The following is a 17,932-nucleotide window of genomic DNA, read 5'->3' on the forward strand; positions in this document are numbered from 1 at the left end:
ATTTTCAATTGAAAATAAAAATAATTGTTATTGAATGAAACAAATTTAATTAAAAATAAAAATAATTTTATTGCGATAAAACGAATTAAATAAAAGATTTTATTAGGATGAAACGAATTAATTAAAAATAAAAATAATTTCAACCAAATAAAAAAAAAATTTAATTGAAAAAAATTTTCCAATTGAATTAATATTAATTATTTTAATATAATATATTTAATTTCCAGTTTCTTTTTTTCATTAAAAAAAAAATTCCAATAACATTTTCCTGATCCGCGACAAAACATATAATTTCTGTATTTATTGTATTGATTTAATTCATGTTGACAACAAAATCATCCACTTAATTAGAAACCAAAGAATATAATTTATCAGAAAAGAATAAAACCAAAGGAAAAAATCATAACTGAATGAAATTGTGAATTAAGAGGAAAAAAAATTGTATCTCTTCAATTTTATCAGGGAAATGTCAAGATAAAATTTACCATGAAACCGGAGACAAGAGTGGTATATAATGTTTTTGAGTTCCGGATTTTTTCTCGTCAATAAACCTGCTTGATCGTGAGAACACGAAATGGGTATTCACATAGAGAGAGAGAGAAAAAATCTTTAGAGAGACTTAAGGGGGTCTTTCTCTCTCTTACTCTCCCTCGAAAACTGATTCTTTAACATTCAATGTTCACTTTATCGAATCAAGAATATCTGATTCGTACCTTCATGTTCCTTGTTTCAGGAAAAATCGAGCGACTTCGGAGGACATTCGTTCATTGCTCCGACCTTCACTTATTCAAGACTTACTCTCAATAATAATATAATTACTTTCTTCTTTATCAAAAACATCAAACTGTTCATTGTATTTTTTTTTATTTATTTTTCTATTTAAAAAAAATCTCTTCTCAAATCCATTATAAAATCCCTCCAGGAAAAGAAAAAATCGTTCCGAACTTTGCTGCCTTTTCCTCTATTTTTTCTATTTTGTTCATTTTTTAATTTTCGAATTTTTTAAATTCTAAATTTATTGGCAAATAATAATTAATTACTGTAAAAACCACAAAAAAAAATATTTTCTTTTTTTTTGGTAATTTTTAATTAACTAAATTATTATTTTTCAAATTTGAAATTCGTTTCGAAAATAATTAATAAAATGATAAAATATCTGCGATAAGAATTTTTCAACTTGCATACAATTTTTCTTTAATTGTAAAAAATTTAATGTAAATAATTGTAAAAATAAAATTAAAATAATAAAATAAAATTCAATTCGAATATTAACTCAAACGTTAAATATTGATTTAATAAAATAAAATTAGCTAATTTTCAATTTTCAAATTTGTAGCTTGTATAAAAAAATTTTTTTTTGTCATAGAAATTAAAAGAAAAATTGAAAAAAAAATTTTTTCTAGTTTTTAAAATTAAATTTAAAATGATAAACATGTGATAATGATACGAAGAACAAATTCCTCATTAGCGTGAGATAAGTGAAAAATTAATTAAACAGCTACTGTGTGTATTAAAATGTTCCAACGCTTGCTGAATACAAAAAAGAAATTTACGATCATTTAAAAGTAATAAAGTTTATACTTTTAAAGAGAAGAACTCGATGTTTGAGATTAAGAACATAAAATCCTCTTTCCTCAAAAGGAACGTGATCGCTTTTTTTTTATTACCACACATTGAACTAACAAGATCCTCATTTACTTTTCACATTGTGAGGTCTGATCACAACTCACAACGAACCACAATAATAAAAATAATATTGATTCCACATAAATTGTAAAAAAATAATTTCATATGGAAAATTTTGATTCTAATTCTTACCTTAAAATAAAATTCCGTCGCGAAAACTTGTGTCCTCTTTTCTTCTACTTCAATCATTCCTTTTACCTTTTCATCTCCAAACTTCGGGAATTCTTTTTCCCTCTGGAATTCATTTTACGATTCGTCCTTTAAATTTTCTTCTACTTCTCGGACTCGGAGGATTGGAAATTTTGAGAAAATGACAATTTTTTGTCATCGCTTACTGAAAAATAAAAATTTCGTTTTAGTTTTAAAATTTGAATATTTAAAAGTTTTAGTAACTGAAAATTTATAAATAAAGCAGTCGTACCTGTTTTAGATAACGAGGTGTTCCAAAAGTGTTTCGTTAAAATAAATTGACTTCTTCATTTCTTCTGATTGGTATTTTGCCAATTTCACCGATTTTGAAAAATTCCATGAAATTGTTACCGAGATACACCACGGGGAGGTAACCAATCTTGTATCCCAAAAGAATCTATTTGAAAAAGAATAGACAATAAATACAAAAATTGAATTAGAAAACAGAAAAATTTAAGTAAAATCAAAAATTAAAAAATGAATAAAAGAAAAAAAAGTGGAATAAATAGAAAACAGAATGGAAAAATAAATAAAAAACAAAATGAAAAAATAGAAAAACAAATAGAAAATAGAAATAATTAGATAATATAAAACAAAATTAAAAAATAGAAAAACAAATAGAAAATAGAAAAAATGAATTAAAAACAAAATTAAAAAATAAATAAATAGAAAGTAAAATAGAGAAATAAATAAAAAACAAAAATAAAAAAATTGAAAAATAAAAAAATAATTTGATATGTAACTAGAATAAAAAATAAAAAATAAAAAAAATGTCTAAACAGTCGAAAATAATATAAAGCAGAATTTTTTTCTAACAAAATGCAATCCTATAAAATTTAATCCTTTCGAAAAAGGTGGTTTTAAGGGAAAAAACAATGTTGTCCTTTAATATTCCCTTCGGACTGCAAAATAGTATTTAAATTAAAAGTAATGACCTTAAGTCCTTTAATGGAAATTCATTTGGAAAAACACGTCACAATTGACGAATATTTTATGGATCGATAGAATTTAAATTCAAAATGACCTTGACAAGAAAAATATCAATCAAATGACAATTTCTTAATTTTTATTATTATATTCTGAATAAATTATTATTAATTAGACAAACTAGTAACCAAATAGTAATTCAACACTTTTATTGACAATTTCCTTCCCTTTTTGCGATAAAAAAAATTTTTTTTTCAAATGTTTTGAAATCTTTTGACTTTTAAAAAAAATTTATTTATTTGTTTAGTCACTTTTTATCTAATTACTCAATTATTATATTGTTTCAGGAACTTATTTACACGTTCATTTAATAATTAAAATTGACATTTTACCAAATTACCATTTTTCATAAAACTTTATAGCAAAAACGTGGAAAAATTGCAATTTTTTCTTCTTCTAATTTTTCATTGACTATATAAAGACATAAATTATAATATTAACTTTATCGCATGACCATCAATATTTTAATTCATATTACAAGTAAATATCCGACCTTGATTTGTGAATGTGTTGCAATAAATCTAATTAAAATTGTAGAGCAAGTAATCCTTATGGCCTAGATTAAATTTATACACGATGTCATTTTACATCATCAATCGCGTAAGAATTTCATACACTCGTTGAGGAAAAAAAAATGCATTTTGAAAGATTTTTAAATAAGTTCCTGAAACATTGAACTAAATTTATTACGTAAAATTATTTCAAATCAATAAAAACAAATTTATTCTTGACAAATATTTAAATCTTTCAATGTTATCCAATCGCTTCGCAAACAGCGACAATGACGATAATAATAATAATAATAATAGTAATTATTATTTTATTGATTTTCTATTAATTTTAACAGATTAATAATGTTAATACATACTAAAAATATGAGAGTGGGACTTTAAAAATAAAACCAACAAAAACTAACCGAACCAAAAATTAAAAATATTATTTGTTATTCTCTATCAGTTATTTTGAAAAATTTTAATTAAATTCTGTATGAAAATTGAAATATTTTCAATACAATTTTAATTAAATTCCTTAAAAATATTCAATTATTTTCGAAATTTATATTAATAATTTTTATAAAAATTCTTTGCAAAAATTTTATTATTTTGAAAAATTTCAATAAAATTCTTTATAAGAAAAAAATTTAATTCCTTTCCTAAATAATAAAATTCTTCGCAGAAATTCAATTATTTTTATAATTAATAAATTATTTTCATAATTATTAACCTAACGTTTCTCGAAGGAATTCAGTTATTTTTAAAAAACGTTAATTATTACATTCTTCGCAGAAATTCAATTATTTTTCAAATATTTTGATAAAATTCTCTAAGAATATAAAAAATTTGTAATATTATTTGAATTAAATTTCTCGTACCTAAGAATTAATTTATTTCTATTGATTTTAATTAAATTCTTCTCAAGAAATTTAATTATTTTGGAAAATTTTGATAAACTTCTTTATAAAAATTCAATTATTTTGGATTAATTAATCAATTAAATGGATTAATTAATTTTTGATAGTTTTTAATCTTCAAAGCAGTACATTAAAATTTCATTAATTTTAAAATTCAAAATAAATTACAAAGAAAAAAAATGTAAGAAAGTTAATAATAAAAATATGAAAGTGACTCTAAAAACAAAAACAAAAAGAGCACAGAAACCCAAAAACGGAAGATGATAATAATAATAATAATTATGTTTATTATTAAATAATAATAAACATTATTATTATTATTATTATTATTATTATTATTATTATTATTATTAGTAATATAATAGTATTATTTATATTATTTCCATTATTATTACTATTCGTTCATTGTGCGTTCAATTCAAATAAAAATAAATTCACGATAGTGATAGAAAAAAAATTTGCTACCTTTGAATATAAATGCTGCCCACGCGAGGATGAATTCCTGGAAGTTTAATTTCTAGTTCTATTCCTATCGGCACCTTGGTATTAAGATTGCGGAAGTAAAGAAGAAGAAGAAGACATCTCTAAGTCTTCGGCAGAGATTCTTGAACTCTGAATTGCTAGGAAGCAAAGACGACGACGAAGAAGAAGAAGAAGAAGAAGAAAAAGAAGAGAAGTAATCCATAGACTTTTGCTTTGGTATTCCCGAGTTATGCGATAGTGTGTAGGCCCACGGTATAATGCCCCAATGAAAAAGACCATCGCACATGGTATAAACGCAGGGATGGAGTGATCGCCTTTCGCCTCAGGCAAATGCTCCTGACCTCGACACACACGTCTCTTGATTATTATCAAGTAGTTGTGTATATTGACTAGACGGATATCAGAAGCGGCTTATATTATATGTTTGTAAAAGGGCGCCCCTTGTACCCGAAGCGCGGAACGTGAGACGAAGGCCTTCTCTCTCCTTGTCTTCGTCATCGTCATCGTCGTCAAACGTCGTCAACGTAATGTCAATGTCAAGCATCTCTTTTAGATGTAGCACTTGCTTCAGGGCGTGTTCCCCTCCAGGTCGACGACTCCCTACCAGATTCTCATACATATAAAGGGGGATCGAGAGTCTCTTCGTCACAGCATAACAGTCCATACACCTTTAGCGAGTACTGGAAATCCAGCAGCGCACAATTTCAAGAAAAATCATGAAGACCTTCGTAAGTAGTCAATGTCAATCATTCATTCATCATCATCATCATCTACTTTTCCTCTTGTTCTCCCGCTCCTTCACTTTCTTCCATCACTTTCCAATAATTTTCCACTAATCTGAAAATTTTACAATCTTTCAAGTCTTTTACATTTCATACAATTTTATTTCAATTAACAATTTATTTATTTGTCATTTTTAATAATTATAGTTTATCATTTTTATCCTGTCTAATATTCAATTTCTTTTAATTTCGAATCTTATGATTCAATTAACAATTATGTAAGTGTACTTTTAATTCAGTTAACAGTTCAGTGTATCTATTATTCAATTAAGTGTATTTTTAATCCAATTGACTGTTTTTTCAATTCAATTAAGAGTTTTCCAATTCAAAAAAGTGTAATTATCAGTTAACAATTAGGGGCAAAAAAAATAATTTTATAAATAAATTCAATTATTTTCAATTATTCAATTATTTAATTTTTTATTATTCAATTATTTTCAATTATTTTTAATTCAAATAAATATTTTATCAAGGGTAAAAAAATTTATAATTTTATAAATAAATTGAATTATTTTATATTATTTTTAATTCAAATACATGTATTTATCAATTAATAATTAAAGGTAAAAAAATATAATAATTCAATAAATAAATTAATAATTTGAAACAATAATTTGCTGTCACAATTATCTTCAAAAGAAATTATTTAGTGAAGAATTACTTCCAATTAGTTATCTCTATTTTTCTTATTTTTTACAAAAAAGAATAATTTGTTTCGGAAAATTGTCTATTATTCTCGATTTTTTTCTGAATTTATTTGTTAAGTAAATATTAAATTTATTTGCTAAATATTCAATTTATTTGTTAAATAAATAAATTAATTAATTTTAATCTCATATTTTTCGAAATAAATACATTTAAAATTTTTAATGATTATAATTTATTTTAATTGCCGATTAGATAGAAAAATAAATGTCTCAAGTTAAATAATTATTTATTCCAGGCAATTAATTGTCACAATTGATTAGAAAATTAAATATTTCATTTAAAAATGAATTATTTCAATTTAAATAATTTTTCTTCTTGGAAAAAATTAATAGTAGTTTAAAAAATTTACCTTTTCAATTCAAGATCTTTGTCAATTTGGAACAATTTCAAAAAAACGGTTCAAGCGGAAACCATCGATGCAAATTTGGCTCATGGTCCTTTTAACTTTCAATTATTCATCTCAATTCAATTTAATATTCAAAGCAGCTTTCTCATCGAGGAATAAATACCATTTTCGTAGTTAAATTTTGATAATTTTCCTGTAAATAAAAATATATTCTAGTTAGTACAAAATTTCAACTAAACTTCATCTCTAAGTCAATTATTTAAAATTTTAAAAAATAATTCCGATCCTTTAAAATCAAATACTTTTTAAGAATTTCTACTGTAACTTATTAAAAATTATTTTCAAAATTTCAATTTAATTATTTTCTAGAAATTTTAACTAAAATATTTCTAAAATCTACATATTCACAAGACAATTTCATGAGATTTTGAATAATTTGAAAGTTTTTCAATTAAATATTATATATTTTAGAACATAACTTATTTGAAAAGAGTGTGAATAAAAATGTTTCAAAAAATTCAATCTATATTAATATTAGTAATATTAATTTAACATTCTAAAATATAGAAATAATTGATGTTAATGCAAAATACGGTTTTTTAAAAATTTATTTTCTAAGAAAAGAAATTTTATTTATTATTTACTTTATTTATTATTTAAAAATTAATTTTTATAAATTTCGTATCACTTTTGTTCTGATTAGTTCAAATTTTTACTAATTCAAATTTGTTTTGTTATAATATTATTGCAAAAAAAAAATTTATAAATTGATTTATTTTTCTTTATTTTATAGGATGTGAAATTATTTCTCTTTCAAATTTTTTTTTTTAAATAATTTCCAAAATCCCGGTCAAGATCAAAATTCACTGTCATTTCCCAGTTTTTCCCGGTCGAAAAAAATCCCCTAGAAAGAAAAATAGAAAAGAATAGAAAGAAAAATAGAATAGAAAAATTAAAAAATTTAAATATTAAATTTTAAGTGAATGTAAACGAATAATTTTGGAAATTGCAGATTATCCTTTCGGCGATAGTTGCCCTCTCGCAGGTCGAGGCCCTCGTGCAACCATATTACACTTATGGTGGTTATTATGGAGGACCGCTCGACACTCCCGAAGTTGCGAACGCAAAGGCCGCACATTTAGCGACTCACGCCTATGAAGCAGCAAGAAATACTCTCGGTTACGCTTATCCTTACCAATATCATCCAATTGCCTACGCAGCGCCTCTCTACGCCTATCACAGTTATGCCCTTGGTGCTCCACTCGGACCCGATGGACGTGTCGTTGATACTCCCGAGGTTGCCCAAGCAAAAGCCGCTCATTTCGCCGAACACGCCAAGGTACGTTAATTCAACAAATTCTCCCCTCAAATTACCTGCAAACAAAATTTTTAACTTAATTTCATCACTGAAAATTATTTTCTATTAACATCACTAAAAAATAATTTTCAATTAATTTTATTAACACTAAAATTATTTCAATAATATTAATAATAATAATAATTATAATAATAAAATTGATTTATTATTTGCATTTTGTAGAAACCTTTTCTTTTAGATTATTTTATAACAAAATGATAAATAAACCAAGTATCAGTAATTAGTTCCTTTTTATAATAAAATAAAATTGATTGTTAAAATTAATAAATTATTACCTGGAATTGAAAAAAACAGGAAGCCGCAAAAACGACAGGACGTCCCTATGGAGCCCTTGCATTGACATACGCTTATGGTTATCCTCACACAGCACCAATTGGTCTTGACGGAAACGTAGTTGACACCCCCGAGGTCGCCATCGCCAAAGCCGCACATTTTGCTGCACACGCAGAAGCTGCCAAAAGTCAATGAGAAATATTCTCCCGCAATAATCTAGACCTTTAAAAAAATAGCCCGATCGACTGAAACTAATTTCTTCTTGAATTTCTTTTCAACAGTAAATTTTTGACAAAGCGAGACAATTCTCTCCGACAATAGTTTTTAAAGAGAAAAATTCCCAAACGAGAATTTCAATTTTTATCGAAACAAAGTTCCTGTAAGAATTAAATATCAAATTTAGATGAATGGTTTTTTCTGAATAAAAAAAAAAACATCTTTTGTACAAATTCAATGTAATCACATTTTTTATATATGAAAAAGAATATAAAACATTTAGTATCATTTAAACTGTGTCGTAATTGAAAATTACGGCTGTAATGACAATGCCATAATAATGTATAATGTGTGTTTTTTTTTACAGTAATGATAAATAAATGATTATTACATTAAATAACTAATTTACGATTTGTTTATGTCCCATTTTTTTGCTAGATTTTTTTCCTCCCTTTTTTTCTCTTTCATGAAAAATTTTTAGATTTTACCGATTTTTAGTGCCTTCCTTGCCATTTGTAATGCTCCGTCTCTTGTTTTGTTGCCACCAATAAAACGAGCGGCGTGAACGAAAATTCCACCTTCAATTCCAGACACTTTAGAGAGTTCCTCGTCCCTTAAACCGGCCCATTCTTCCGGCAGGAAAATTCTGTAAATAACAAATAATATGTTAGTAAACCGAAGACATCGCAGTCTAATAATTTTATCGACCAATATTCAAATAATAATTTGAATATTGAAATAGAAAAAATGAATAAAAGAATTAAAAATTATTGAAATTATTAATCGATTGAAATTAATAGAAAAAATTAATAAAAGAATTAAAAATGATTCAAATTTTCATTCAACAAAAATTAATAACAAATAAAATTTTAATTATCTCTCAACGGAAATTAATAGAAAAAATAATGAATGAATAAAGAAATTAAAAATGGTAAATTAATTATAAGCTTGAGTCATCAAATTTTGTAGCCTATCTGTAAACTCTTTTTTTCAAAAAAGAAAAGAAAAGATTTTTAAATTCGGAATTTGTAAATATTTTATATAATTGTCATTGACCTGCACACAAAACTTCCCATCTCGAGAGGAACCGCTTGAATTCTATACGAATTATCTTGAAAAATAACATATTTTATAATTGGATCGATTTTTAATTCCTTTTCTAAAGCAAACATGTGCTCCGTCCAAGGGCAAGGTTGCTTTAATTCCATAATCTCTCCACTAGGATCCACCTGAAAATTTCCAAGAGAATTCAAATTAACAATTAAAGATAAATTTTCCAAAAATGAAAAACCGGCTGCACAAACTATTTTCAAATAAAAAAAAAACTAATACAATTTTTCCAACCAGTGAATAACTTTGTTCAAAACTAAATACACAAGCAACAACTGAATAATAAATGAATTAAATTAAAATTTTTGAAAATTTGTGAATATAGATGGAGAAGTGAATGAATAAAACAATTGAATAAAATAAGTAACAAAGGAAACAAAATATAAAAATCATAATAAAAAATAAAACTCAACAAAAAAAATAAAACTAAACTTAAATTTAAACTAAAAATAAACTAAAAAAATCCCAATAAAAGAAGGAATTTTTTAAATTATTTTACTGTTTAAAAAAATAATTTAATTGTTTCGAAGGATTTATTAAAATTTAAGAAAATAATTGAATTCCCTCATTGAATTTTATTAGAATTGTATTAAAAATAATTGAATTTTTGCAAAAAATTTTACTATTTATCAAAATAATTGATTTGTTTCGAAGAATTTATTAAAATTTTAGAAAATAATTAACAAGAATAATTAATTAGTAAATTAGTTAATAATTAAAAACTTTTGCTAGTGATTAATAATAAACAATGATTAATAATAACGATAATAATAAATAAAGGTCAATATTCAATAAACGTGTGAATATACCTAGATACAATTGCATTTGTAAATTAGTCAAACAAAAGGTGTAATGCAAATGTACGACCTCAATAACTAGGTACAAAGTAATAATTGAATTTGAGTGACGCCCAAGTTGTAATTTTTTTCTTCACGGCTGACAATAGAATAATGGTAGCTTTTACATTCTCTGCATCACTTCTATTTCATTTCACACATGCGAAATAAATGTCTCATTCAATTATTTAGATAATCACTAATCATCTTAATTACCTTACACATATTTTCTTCCTTTTCAAGTTCCCATCAAAAAAATTTCCTTTTTCAATTTTCATCGAAAGTTTATAGTCACTTTAGAATAACATGAGCATTAAATTAAATTATTACATTAAATACAGATAATGCAAATTATAATAATTCGCATTATTGCAAATAATAAAAAATCAAACAAAAATTCAATGAATGTTAAATTAAAAATCCTTTGTGAACGGAATTATGTATATTAATATTAATGAATATAAAAAAATAAATTAATTTTAACTGGAGAAAAATTAAATTACAAAGTCTTTATGAACTGAAGTAGATATTAATATTAATAAAAAGAGTAAATTAATAAAATTATAAAAAATAAAACAAAAAATCAATATTCACTGGGGAAAAAATTACAAACCCTTTATGAACAAAATTACATTAATAATAAATTTAATTAATAAAATAACGCCAATTGTTAAATTATTTAATAGTAAAGTCAAAAAATTGTAAAAGTAATAAAAATAAAATGTATTAAATCAAAAAATACCTCGAATCGATTTAGAAGAGCTTCTTTAACGAGATTCTTCGCCGGTAACCAAACTTGAGCAGCGTAAGTGATAAATTCGTTAAATTCCTCACCAACCAAAGCCATTGCTTTGCGAAATTGCTCCTCGACATCCATATTCTTTTTATTCCACGGAGGATTCAAACCCTTTACTCTTGCGCCCAAATGCGTGTGAATTCGGTAGCTATAAAAATATTATTTTTAAATTTATGAAAAATATTTAAATACCTACTTCAAATACAAAGTTTAAAATTTCACCCTGGCCTTTTATTAGTCAATCTTAAATAAAAATTACTAATGAAAACAATTTTTATTAAAAATTAAATAAACGTGTAGAAAGTATAGAAATTAAAATTAAATAAACACGTAGAAAACTATAGAAATGAAAAATAAATAAAAGCGTAGAAAAATAAAGAAATTATATTAAATATATTATTAAATATATAATATAAATATATTATTACAGTAATTATAGTATTATAATTATTTTATAATTGTAAAATTGAAATTATATGAAAACTCACAGTGGCTCTGCATCGAACATTGGAACTCCATTGTCAAGGGCGTCAATTTCTTGAATTAAAGTGTCGTAGACCTTTTTGAAAATTTCCTCAATATCATTTTCATCGGTAACTTCGGGAATAATTTGCTTTATTATCCTATGTCCGAAATGACAGTAAATCAAACCAGCGCTACTTAATCTTATTGTCCAATTATATCCTTCTTTATTAATCACACTTGACGCTGTTTCGTTGAATTCTCTAAAAAGAAATTCAAACAATTTTTTAAAAAACCAGAAAAACAAAATCTATATTAATATTCGTTGTATACCGGTTATCTATTTGCAGTTTACAGTTAATTATTGTTTGCTTTTTTGTTTCTTAACTTTTTAAATTATTTTTCTTCGTAAATATTTTCAATATTAAAATTAATGTATTATTGAAAATTATTCAATTCTTGCAAAGCGTTTATAAAAAAATTTGAAAATAATTGAATTCATTTCAAGAATCATTTGTCAGTAAGAAAATAAACAAGAAATATAGTAAAATTATAATGTTAAATAGTCTTATTAGTAAATTTATAGTATTAATTAAAGCATTCTTAGTAAATTTATAGTATTAATTAAGGAATTATTAATAAAATTTAAATTCTAAAATTATAGTCGTAATAAATTATACCTCATATGATGATCATAACGATGTTTGGTAGGATCGTATTCTCCTCCCACATCAACTACAATATCGCATGTTTTCAATACATCCGGATCTCGTGATCTGAAAATATAAATTATTTTCAGACTATTTAATTCGCATTAAATTAGAATTAAATTAAAGGAATTAAAGCAATTGAAGTTCCGGTCGTTCCGGCATCAATTTTTAGGTTAGGAATGTAAAAAAATAAAAAATCCATTCAGTATTCCGACAAAAAATCAAATAATATAAAAAATGAACTTCTCAGTTATTAAACTGAGGACAATTATTAAAAAATTACACTCATTTTTACCTAATAATCGAGGCATTTTTGTATTCCGGTAATGTTTTCAGCATGTAGCAGGCCAAAACTTCGTCGCAATGAAATACACCATTATGAGTTCCAATTTTAATTTCTGCCGGCATTTTCGATAATCGTCTTACAATCAAATTATTAACAACGTTTCGTCTGACAGAAATAAAAGAATTATGTTTTATTATTATTTTGAGAAAATTCGACCACGTTGTTAACATTACCCGTCACCAATATATCTCATCGGAAAGAACTTTTTTTCCTTTTATTACATATATATGCTTGAAAATAAATTAAAGAACTGTGTAATTTTCTCCAAAAGTATGCTCACCAATAGGTCCAATAGTTTTAATTACAATTAATTGATAAAAAAATATCGAACTGTTTAAACTGTCTAAACACCGCAGAACTTAGAATTGAAGGTTATGTTCGTCAAGTGAGTCACGTGACCCGCAACTACACTGTAAAAAAATCTGCTGTAAATTTACTATGTCCGACGTTGGAAAGTTTGGTCACTATGTCCGACGTGGTATTTTTACACGCCGACTGTAATCTACATAACCTGCAAATATTTTTTGAAATAATATTTTCAGTCGTAACTTTTTGTATTTATGAAATATAGCCCAAAACTTTTTGTTATATTATTATTTACTTATAAATTAGCATATACTTTCTATAAATGTACATTATATACACTTTTTTAGAGTTATTTATAAAAACTTGAAAATTTTTTGAAAATCTTAAAGGAATAAGAAAATTACATTCGCCATGTAATTGTACAGATCGTGCGACGTAATATTACGTCAAAGTGTAGAAATACACGCAATGTAAAAATACCACGTCGGACATAGTGATCAAATTTTCCTACGTCGGACGTAGTAAATTTACACAAAACTATTAAATTACATAGTCGTATAATGTAAAATTATTAAAAATAGTAAAACTACTTTTGGAACGAAATAAATTTACTACGTACAACCTATAATTTTGATGTGTGAAATTACAAGTTTCGTGTTATTTTACACCAGATTTTTTTACAGTGTATAGGTCACGTGATCATGATCAGCTGATCAAGCAAAAGTGATACGTCAACGTCAGTAAAACAATAATTCCGTTTTTTTTAATAATTTATATTAAAAATAGTGTTTTTTTAATTTTTCTACTCTATACACTTTGTACATAATTAATTCAAGTAAGTCCTGCAATTATTAAACATGTATTTAAATCAATTTTTAATTGATTTATTCATCGTTTTTCCATTTCTAACCTGTAAAATTTATATTTTTTTTCCCCGCACAGTATGAACAGTTCGACAGATCCAAGACGTCCTGAGAAGGAAATTAGATATAAACCCTCGATGGCAAGTTCACAGGCTCAACCAGGAGATGATTTAACGCCAGATTATATGAACATTTTGGGAATGATATTTAGTATGTGCGGTTTAATGATGCGACTAAAATGGTGTGCGTGGGTCGCTCTTTATTGTTCCTGCATTAGTTTTGCTAATTCAAGGGTGAGCGACGATACAAAACAAATTCTTAGTAGTTTTATGTTATCTATTTCTGCTGTTGTAATGTCATACTTACAAAATCCACAACCAATGACTCCGCCTTGGGCCTCTGCTATTCAGTGAGTCAATTCTTTTTTAATAGGAACCTCCAAATTTTGCCTGTAAAAAAAATATTGATCAGAATTTTATATATATACATATATTATTGTAAAATTTACTCTTTCTTAAACTATTTAACTACTATTCATAGAATACGTGGCAATTTAATACCTAAAAGAGTAAACTAAGTCTACTTAAAATATGTTTGACTGAAAGTATTGTTTTTTATTCTGAAAAAAAGAGAGAATTGTGAATGTGAGAATAAAATGCATGGATATTTACATATTTATATGTGTAATAAGAATAAAAACTAATTTTAAAAATCTACTTTTAAACCAAAATTTTTTATTTCGAATTTTTAGGGATGAATTTAATTGTTTTTGAATTCTATACTAAATAATTTTTTTAATACGAACTAAGTTCTTAAAAAATCAGAACACTTTATTTTATTTTGCAAAACTGACAAGTTTTAAACGTTTAAATGAACGAAATATTTTTTATTAAAAATATGTTCATAAATTACTGATTGCAATAAAAATTAAAAACTTAAATTTCACATTTAGAAACTTCATAATTAATTTTTTTTATAATGACGCAAATTTATTGAAATAAAAATTGTAGAAGAAATAAATATGCATTTTAATTAATTTTTATACAATTAGTTTAAATAATTTAATGAAATTTAGATAATTAAAAGAATTAAATAAATGAACGAGAATTATTTCAATTCTTGTAATTTTATTTGCTTACAAATTATTTTTCTAAATTGCAATTATTATAACAGAAAAGCAATTAATTATTCTTTCTATAATTATTGAGAAATATAATCTGTATAGCATTTATAATTTTATTATATTTATAGTATTTTTTATTTCATTTATTTTATTTATTACTTTTTCTAACTTACATCTCTTGTGACTACATTCAAAATTTAAATAACTATTTCGCATCTAAGAAGAAACATTTCTGACAAGTGATTTTTCAAAAAAGAAATTTACAATCTTTTATTCTATAATCTATTTAATATTGTATAAATATCTATTTTTAAAGAGTTTTTATGTTTTATAATATTGAAAAAACAATCTCAGAAATATTTCATCGAGGTAGAATTTTTATACAATTTTTATATTCTATTAATACAATAATTTCTCTTTTTTATTTTAATTGTAAAAAAAAGCCTACTATTCAGATTTACAAAATATTTTTTTTTATTTATCGAAAACGTGAACAATGCAAAAATTTATAGAATTGTGATTTTTGGTTTTCTTTTTATTTTCACGGGGAAATTAATTTTAATAGTAGGTAATAATTTATTTAGTTACTATTTTTTTAATAATAAAATTTTTATGGTGAAATTAATTTAATAATTTGTTTAATACTATTTTTTTTATAGTAGAAATTTATCGTTCTATGAAAAAATTAGAATATGGACACTTTTGACTTAATCTTTATGTATTTCTTACATCGTTTTATAAACTATTTTCGATCTACTTAAATATTAGCTTACATTGCATTTTTTACATTTAATTTAATGACACAATTTACAAGATTAATTATACGTTATTATTTAGAAAATTTTTTTCTAACGAAACTAGATTTACATCGAAAATTTACATTTTTGGAAGTATTTGCAGTCTTTTGATAAAAGAAAATTCATCATCACAATTTTTTTTAAAAGTGAAAGCATAATTAAATATGAGATCTGAAATATTTAGAGAGGACTTTATATTAATTAATTAAATTAAACTAATATTAATTAGACTTTATATTAATTAATTAAATTTAATTAATATGAATTAAAGACTTTATATCATAATTAAAGATTTTATATTAATATAATTAATATATTTAATATAATTAATTATAATTCTATTTTATTAATATGACAAAATTTAAATTTACCGAATATTTTTTTAATGAAGAAAAAAAAATTTTATGTTTTATTTCGATGTTTAATTTTCAAATAATATTTCAAAAGGGAAAACGGTAAACAAATTTTTAACTTCTTTTATTTCGAAACGTTATTTTTTTTATTTTTTACGTTTTTCTTTTTTTATTTACGATTTGTAAAGTATAATTTAAAAATGCAAATATTGCGAGAAAAAAACCAAAGTTACTGCAGATATTTGAATTAATTTTTTTTTGTGGTTATGAATATTGACTAGATAATTGTAAATGGAAAAATGTCGAGTTTTCCTTCCTTCAAACTTGGACTTGCTCCAATTTTTTTCTGTCGAATTTCAAATTAATTTTCAATTACATTTTCAATTTAATTTTAATATTTAATTTTTGTTTTCGCTAAAAAATTTTTAGCAATAACTGTTTTTTTTCCACTTTTTCTTAGGTACAAATTTAGAATTTTATGGACAATTTTTTTTTCTTGCTAAGGGAGAGAAACGAAATCTGGAGATATTTTTTTTCTAAATTCCCATGGTCCCGTATTTTTTTTAATCGTTTTTGCTTAATTATAATTATTTTTTAAACGCTACTTTCACCTCGTCCAACTAGAGTGATTGGATATACGTATTTTTTTCTCTTTGCGTTGAAAAATGGAGAATTGTACTGAGTCGCAGAAGGAGTTGGTGATAAACCGCGCAAAAGAGGTAGTGATGCATTACAGCTAATTGCTCCAGAATCCAGTTTTCTTTTCCATTCTGCGCCTAAATCAGTTGCCGGAGCCATTAGACCTTTACAATCAGGGGAAGTTCTCACGCTGAGGAAGACTTCGTTACTATCCGCTTGTCTCGCAGTTGTCGTCGGCGTCGTTGTCGTCGTCGTTGACGTCATTATCGTCGGTTCCTGAAATTGAAAACAATTTCTATTAGAGAGAAAATTCAAGCTAAGAAAATGGATTGTCTCTTCTGTTCACAGGTGTAAGTATTATTTTCTATTTTCTCTCCAAAAAAATGGGAAAAAAATATTTAATTTGGAAAAATTCTATTAATTTCTTTATTATATTCTTTATACTTTTTTTATATTTTTGTATACCTTTTTTATATTTTTTATACCATTTTTTTATTTGAAATGTTTGAATATGTTACCTTTTGTTTTTAGGGTGCGAACGTGTTTGTTTTTACCTTCGTTCCGAAATAGTCAACGCCAGAGAGACAGTTTTCATTCCCTTCGGCAAAATCGATTTGCACACGATGGGAAATTTGAGAATTTCCTGAAGAATGCGAGGATGTGTGGGTTGAAGAATTTTCCGAAAGATCGTCCCTGCAACAGGCGGCAGTACATACCCGAAGTTCCCTAAAATTCCAAAGAAAATTAGTGTTTATTAATTTTTCGATTTGCGATATTATGAATTCTATTCTCTTTTTTTAATTTTAATACTTTAAAAATACGATTTGTAAATTTTCGAAAATCGCAAAAACCGAAATTGTTTATTAATGCAAAAAAAAAGTTTACTGACAATTTCGATAAAATTAATTTAACTTTTGAATTCGATTAAAAATAAATTAAAAATATTTAAAGAAACTAAAGTATAATAATAAAACTCATTGCAGGATTTTAATTATTTTTAATACAATTTTAATCAAATTCCTTGAAAAATGTGATTATTTTTGAAAATTTTATTAAAATTCGTCAAAAGTTTTCAATTATTTAGAAATTTGTTAATAAAATTCCTTATGAGAATTCAATTTTAACAAAAATT

At 24.5% G+C, this 17,932-nt stretch overlaps 5 protein-coding genes across 10 annotated transcripts in view; 2 read left to right on the forward strand and 3 right to left on the reverse strand.

The window, feature by feature from the left end:
* LOC122510835 (pre-mRNA-splicing regulator female-lethal(2)D-like) overlaps positions 1 to 2,250 on the reverse strand; it is a 29,417-nt gene extending 27,167 nt beyond the window's left edge. Inside the window, exons 1-2 of the mRNA XM_043625757.1 lie at positions 2,108 to 2,250; positions 1,819 to 2,020 (exon numbers count right to left, since the gene is read on the reverse strand). Of these exons, the coding sequence (XP_043481692.1) occupies positions 1,819 to 1,875 (57 nt within the window). The 5' untranslated portion in view covers positions 1,876 to 2,020; positions 2,108 to 2,250. The remainder of the gene's footprint in view (positions 1 to 1,818; positions 2,021 to 2,107) is intronic.
* A 3,083-nt stretch (positions 2,251 to 5,333) lies between these two features.
* On the forward strand, positions 5,334 to 8,863 carry LOC122510834 (cuticle protein 2-like). The gene is made up of 3 exons (XM_043625756.1): positions 5,334 to 5,484; positions 7,605 to 7,931; positions 8,265 to 8,863. The coding sequence occupies exons 1-3, from the start codon at positions 5,473 to 5,475 to the stop codon at positions 8,436 to 8,438; spliced, it is 513 nt and encodes a 170-aa protein (XP_043481691.1). The 5' UTR covers positions 5,334 to 5,472; the 3' UTR covers positions 8,439 to 8,863.
* LOC122510831 (MYG1 exonuclease) lies at positions 8,693 to 13,151 on the reverse strand. 2 transcript variants are annotated; one of them, XM_043625754.1, is made up of 7 exons: positions 13,000 to 13,151; positions 12,669 to 12,824; positions 12,344 to 12,439; positions 11,690 to 11,926; positions 11,148 to 11,349; positions 9,516 to 9,688; positions 8,693 to 9,105 (listed from the first exon to the last, which is right to left on the reverse strand). In XM_043625754.1, exons 2-7 carry the CDS (start codon positions 12,779 to 12,781, stop codon positions 8,937 to 8,939), a joined length of 990 nt encoding a protein of 329 aa, XP_043481689.1. In that variant the 5' UTR covers positions 12,782 to 12,824; positions 13,000 to 13,151; the 3' UTR covers positions 8,693 to 8,936. The 2 variants fall into 2 exon arrangements, with proteins under 2 accessions (XP_043481689.1, XP_043481688.1); XM_043625753.1 differs by lacking the exon at positions 13,000 to 13,151 and having other exon boundaries at positions 12,669 to 12,993.
* A 487-nt stretch (positions 13,152 to 13,638) lies between these two features.
* LOC122510837 (protein Asterix) lies at positions 13,639 to 14,604 on the forward strand. Its single transcript, XM_043625761.1, has 2 exons — positions 13,639 to 13,860; positions 13,968 to 14,604. The coding sequence occupies exon 2, from the start codon at positions 13,969 to 13,971 to the stop codon at positions 14,299 to 14,301; it is 333 nt and encodes a 110-aa protein (XP_043481696.1). The 5' UTR covers positions 13,639 to 13,860; position 13,968; the 3' UTR covers positions 14,302 to 14,604.
* Positions 14,605 to 16,306: 1,702 nt separating this feature from the next.
* The window catches only part of LOC122510838 (diacylglycerol lipase-alpha), a 53,245-nt gene continuing 51,619 nt past the window's right edge, over positions 16,307 to 17,932 (reverse strand). For all 5 annotated transcript variants that reach the window (XM_043625766.1, XM_043625763.1, XM_043625767.1 and 2 more), the window contains 2 exons: positions 17,355 to 17,526; positions 16,307 to 17,076 (listed from right to left, as the gene is read on the reverse strand). In XM_043625766.1, coding sequence (XP_043481701.1) covers positions 16,756 to 17,076; positions 17,355 to 17,526 — 493 coding nt within the window. In that variant the 3' untranslated portion in view covers positions 16,307 to 16,755. The remainder of the gene's footprint in view (positions 17,077 to 17,354; positions 17,527 to 17,932) is intronic.

Source organism: Leptopilina heterotoma, unplaced genomic scaffold (assembly GCF_015476425.1).
Source record: "Leptopilina heterotoma isolate Lh14 unplaced genomic scaffold, ASM1547642v1 Lhet_76, whole genome shotgun sequence".
NCBI lineage: Eukaryota > Metazoa > Arthropoda > Insecta > Hymenoptera > Figitidae > Leptopilina > Leptopilina heterotoma.

What these genes read in the sequence shown, in the direction of transcription:
- LOC122510831 (XM_043625753.1), bottom strand. Translation starts at nt 12,889, where the DNA reads ATGTTAACAACGTGGTCGAATTTTCTCAAAATAATAATAAAACATAAT. An exon ending in ATGTTCGATGCAGAGCCACT is followed by an intron (nt 11,350 to 11,689) that starts GTGAGTTTTCAT and finishes ATATTTTTATAG; the next exon opens with CTACCGAATTCACACGCATT. An exon ending in CTCTTCTAAATCGATTCGAG is followed by an intron (nt 9,689 to 11,147) that starts GTATTTTTTGAT and finishes GGAAATTTTCAG; the next exon opens with GTGGATCCTAGTGGAGAGAT.
- LOC122510837 (XM_043625761.1), top strand. Translation starts at nt 13,969, where the DNA reads ATGAACAGTTCGACAGATCCAAGACGTCCTGAGAAGGAAATTAGATAT.
- LOC122510834 (XM_043625756.1), top strand. An exon ending in ATTTCGCCGAACACGCCAAG is followed by an intron (nt 7,932 to 8,264) that starts GTACGTTAATTC and finishes TGAAAAAAACAG; the next exon opens with GAAGCCGCAAAAACGACAGG.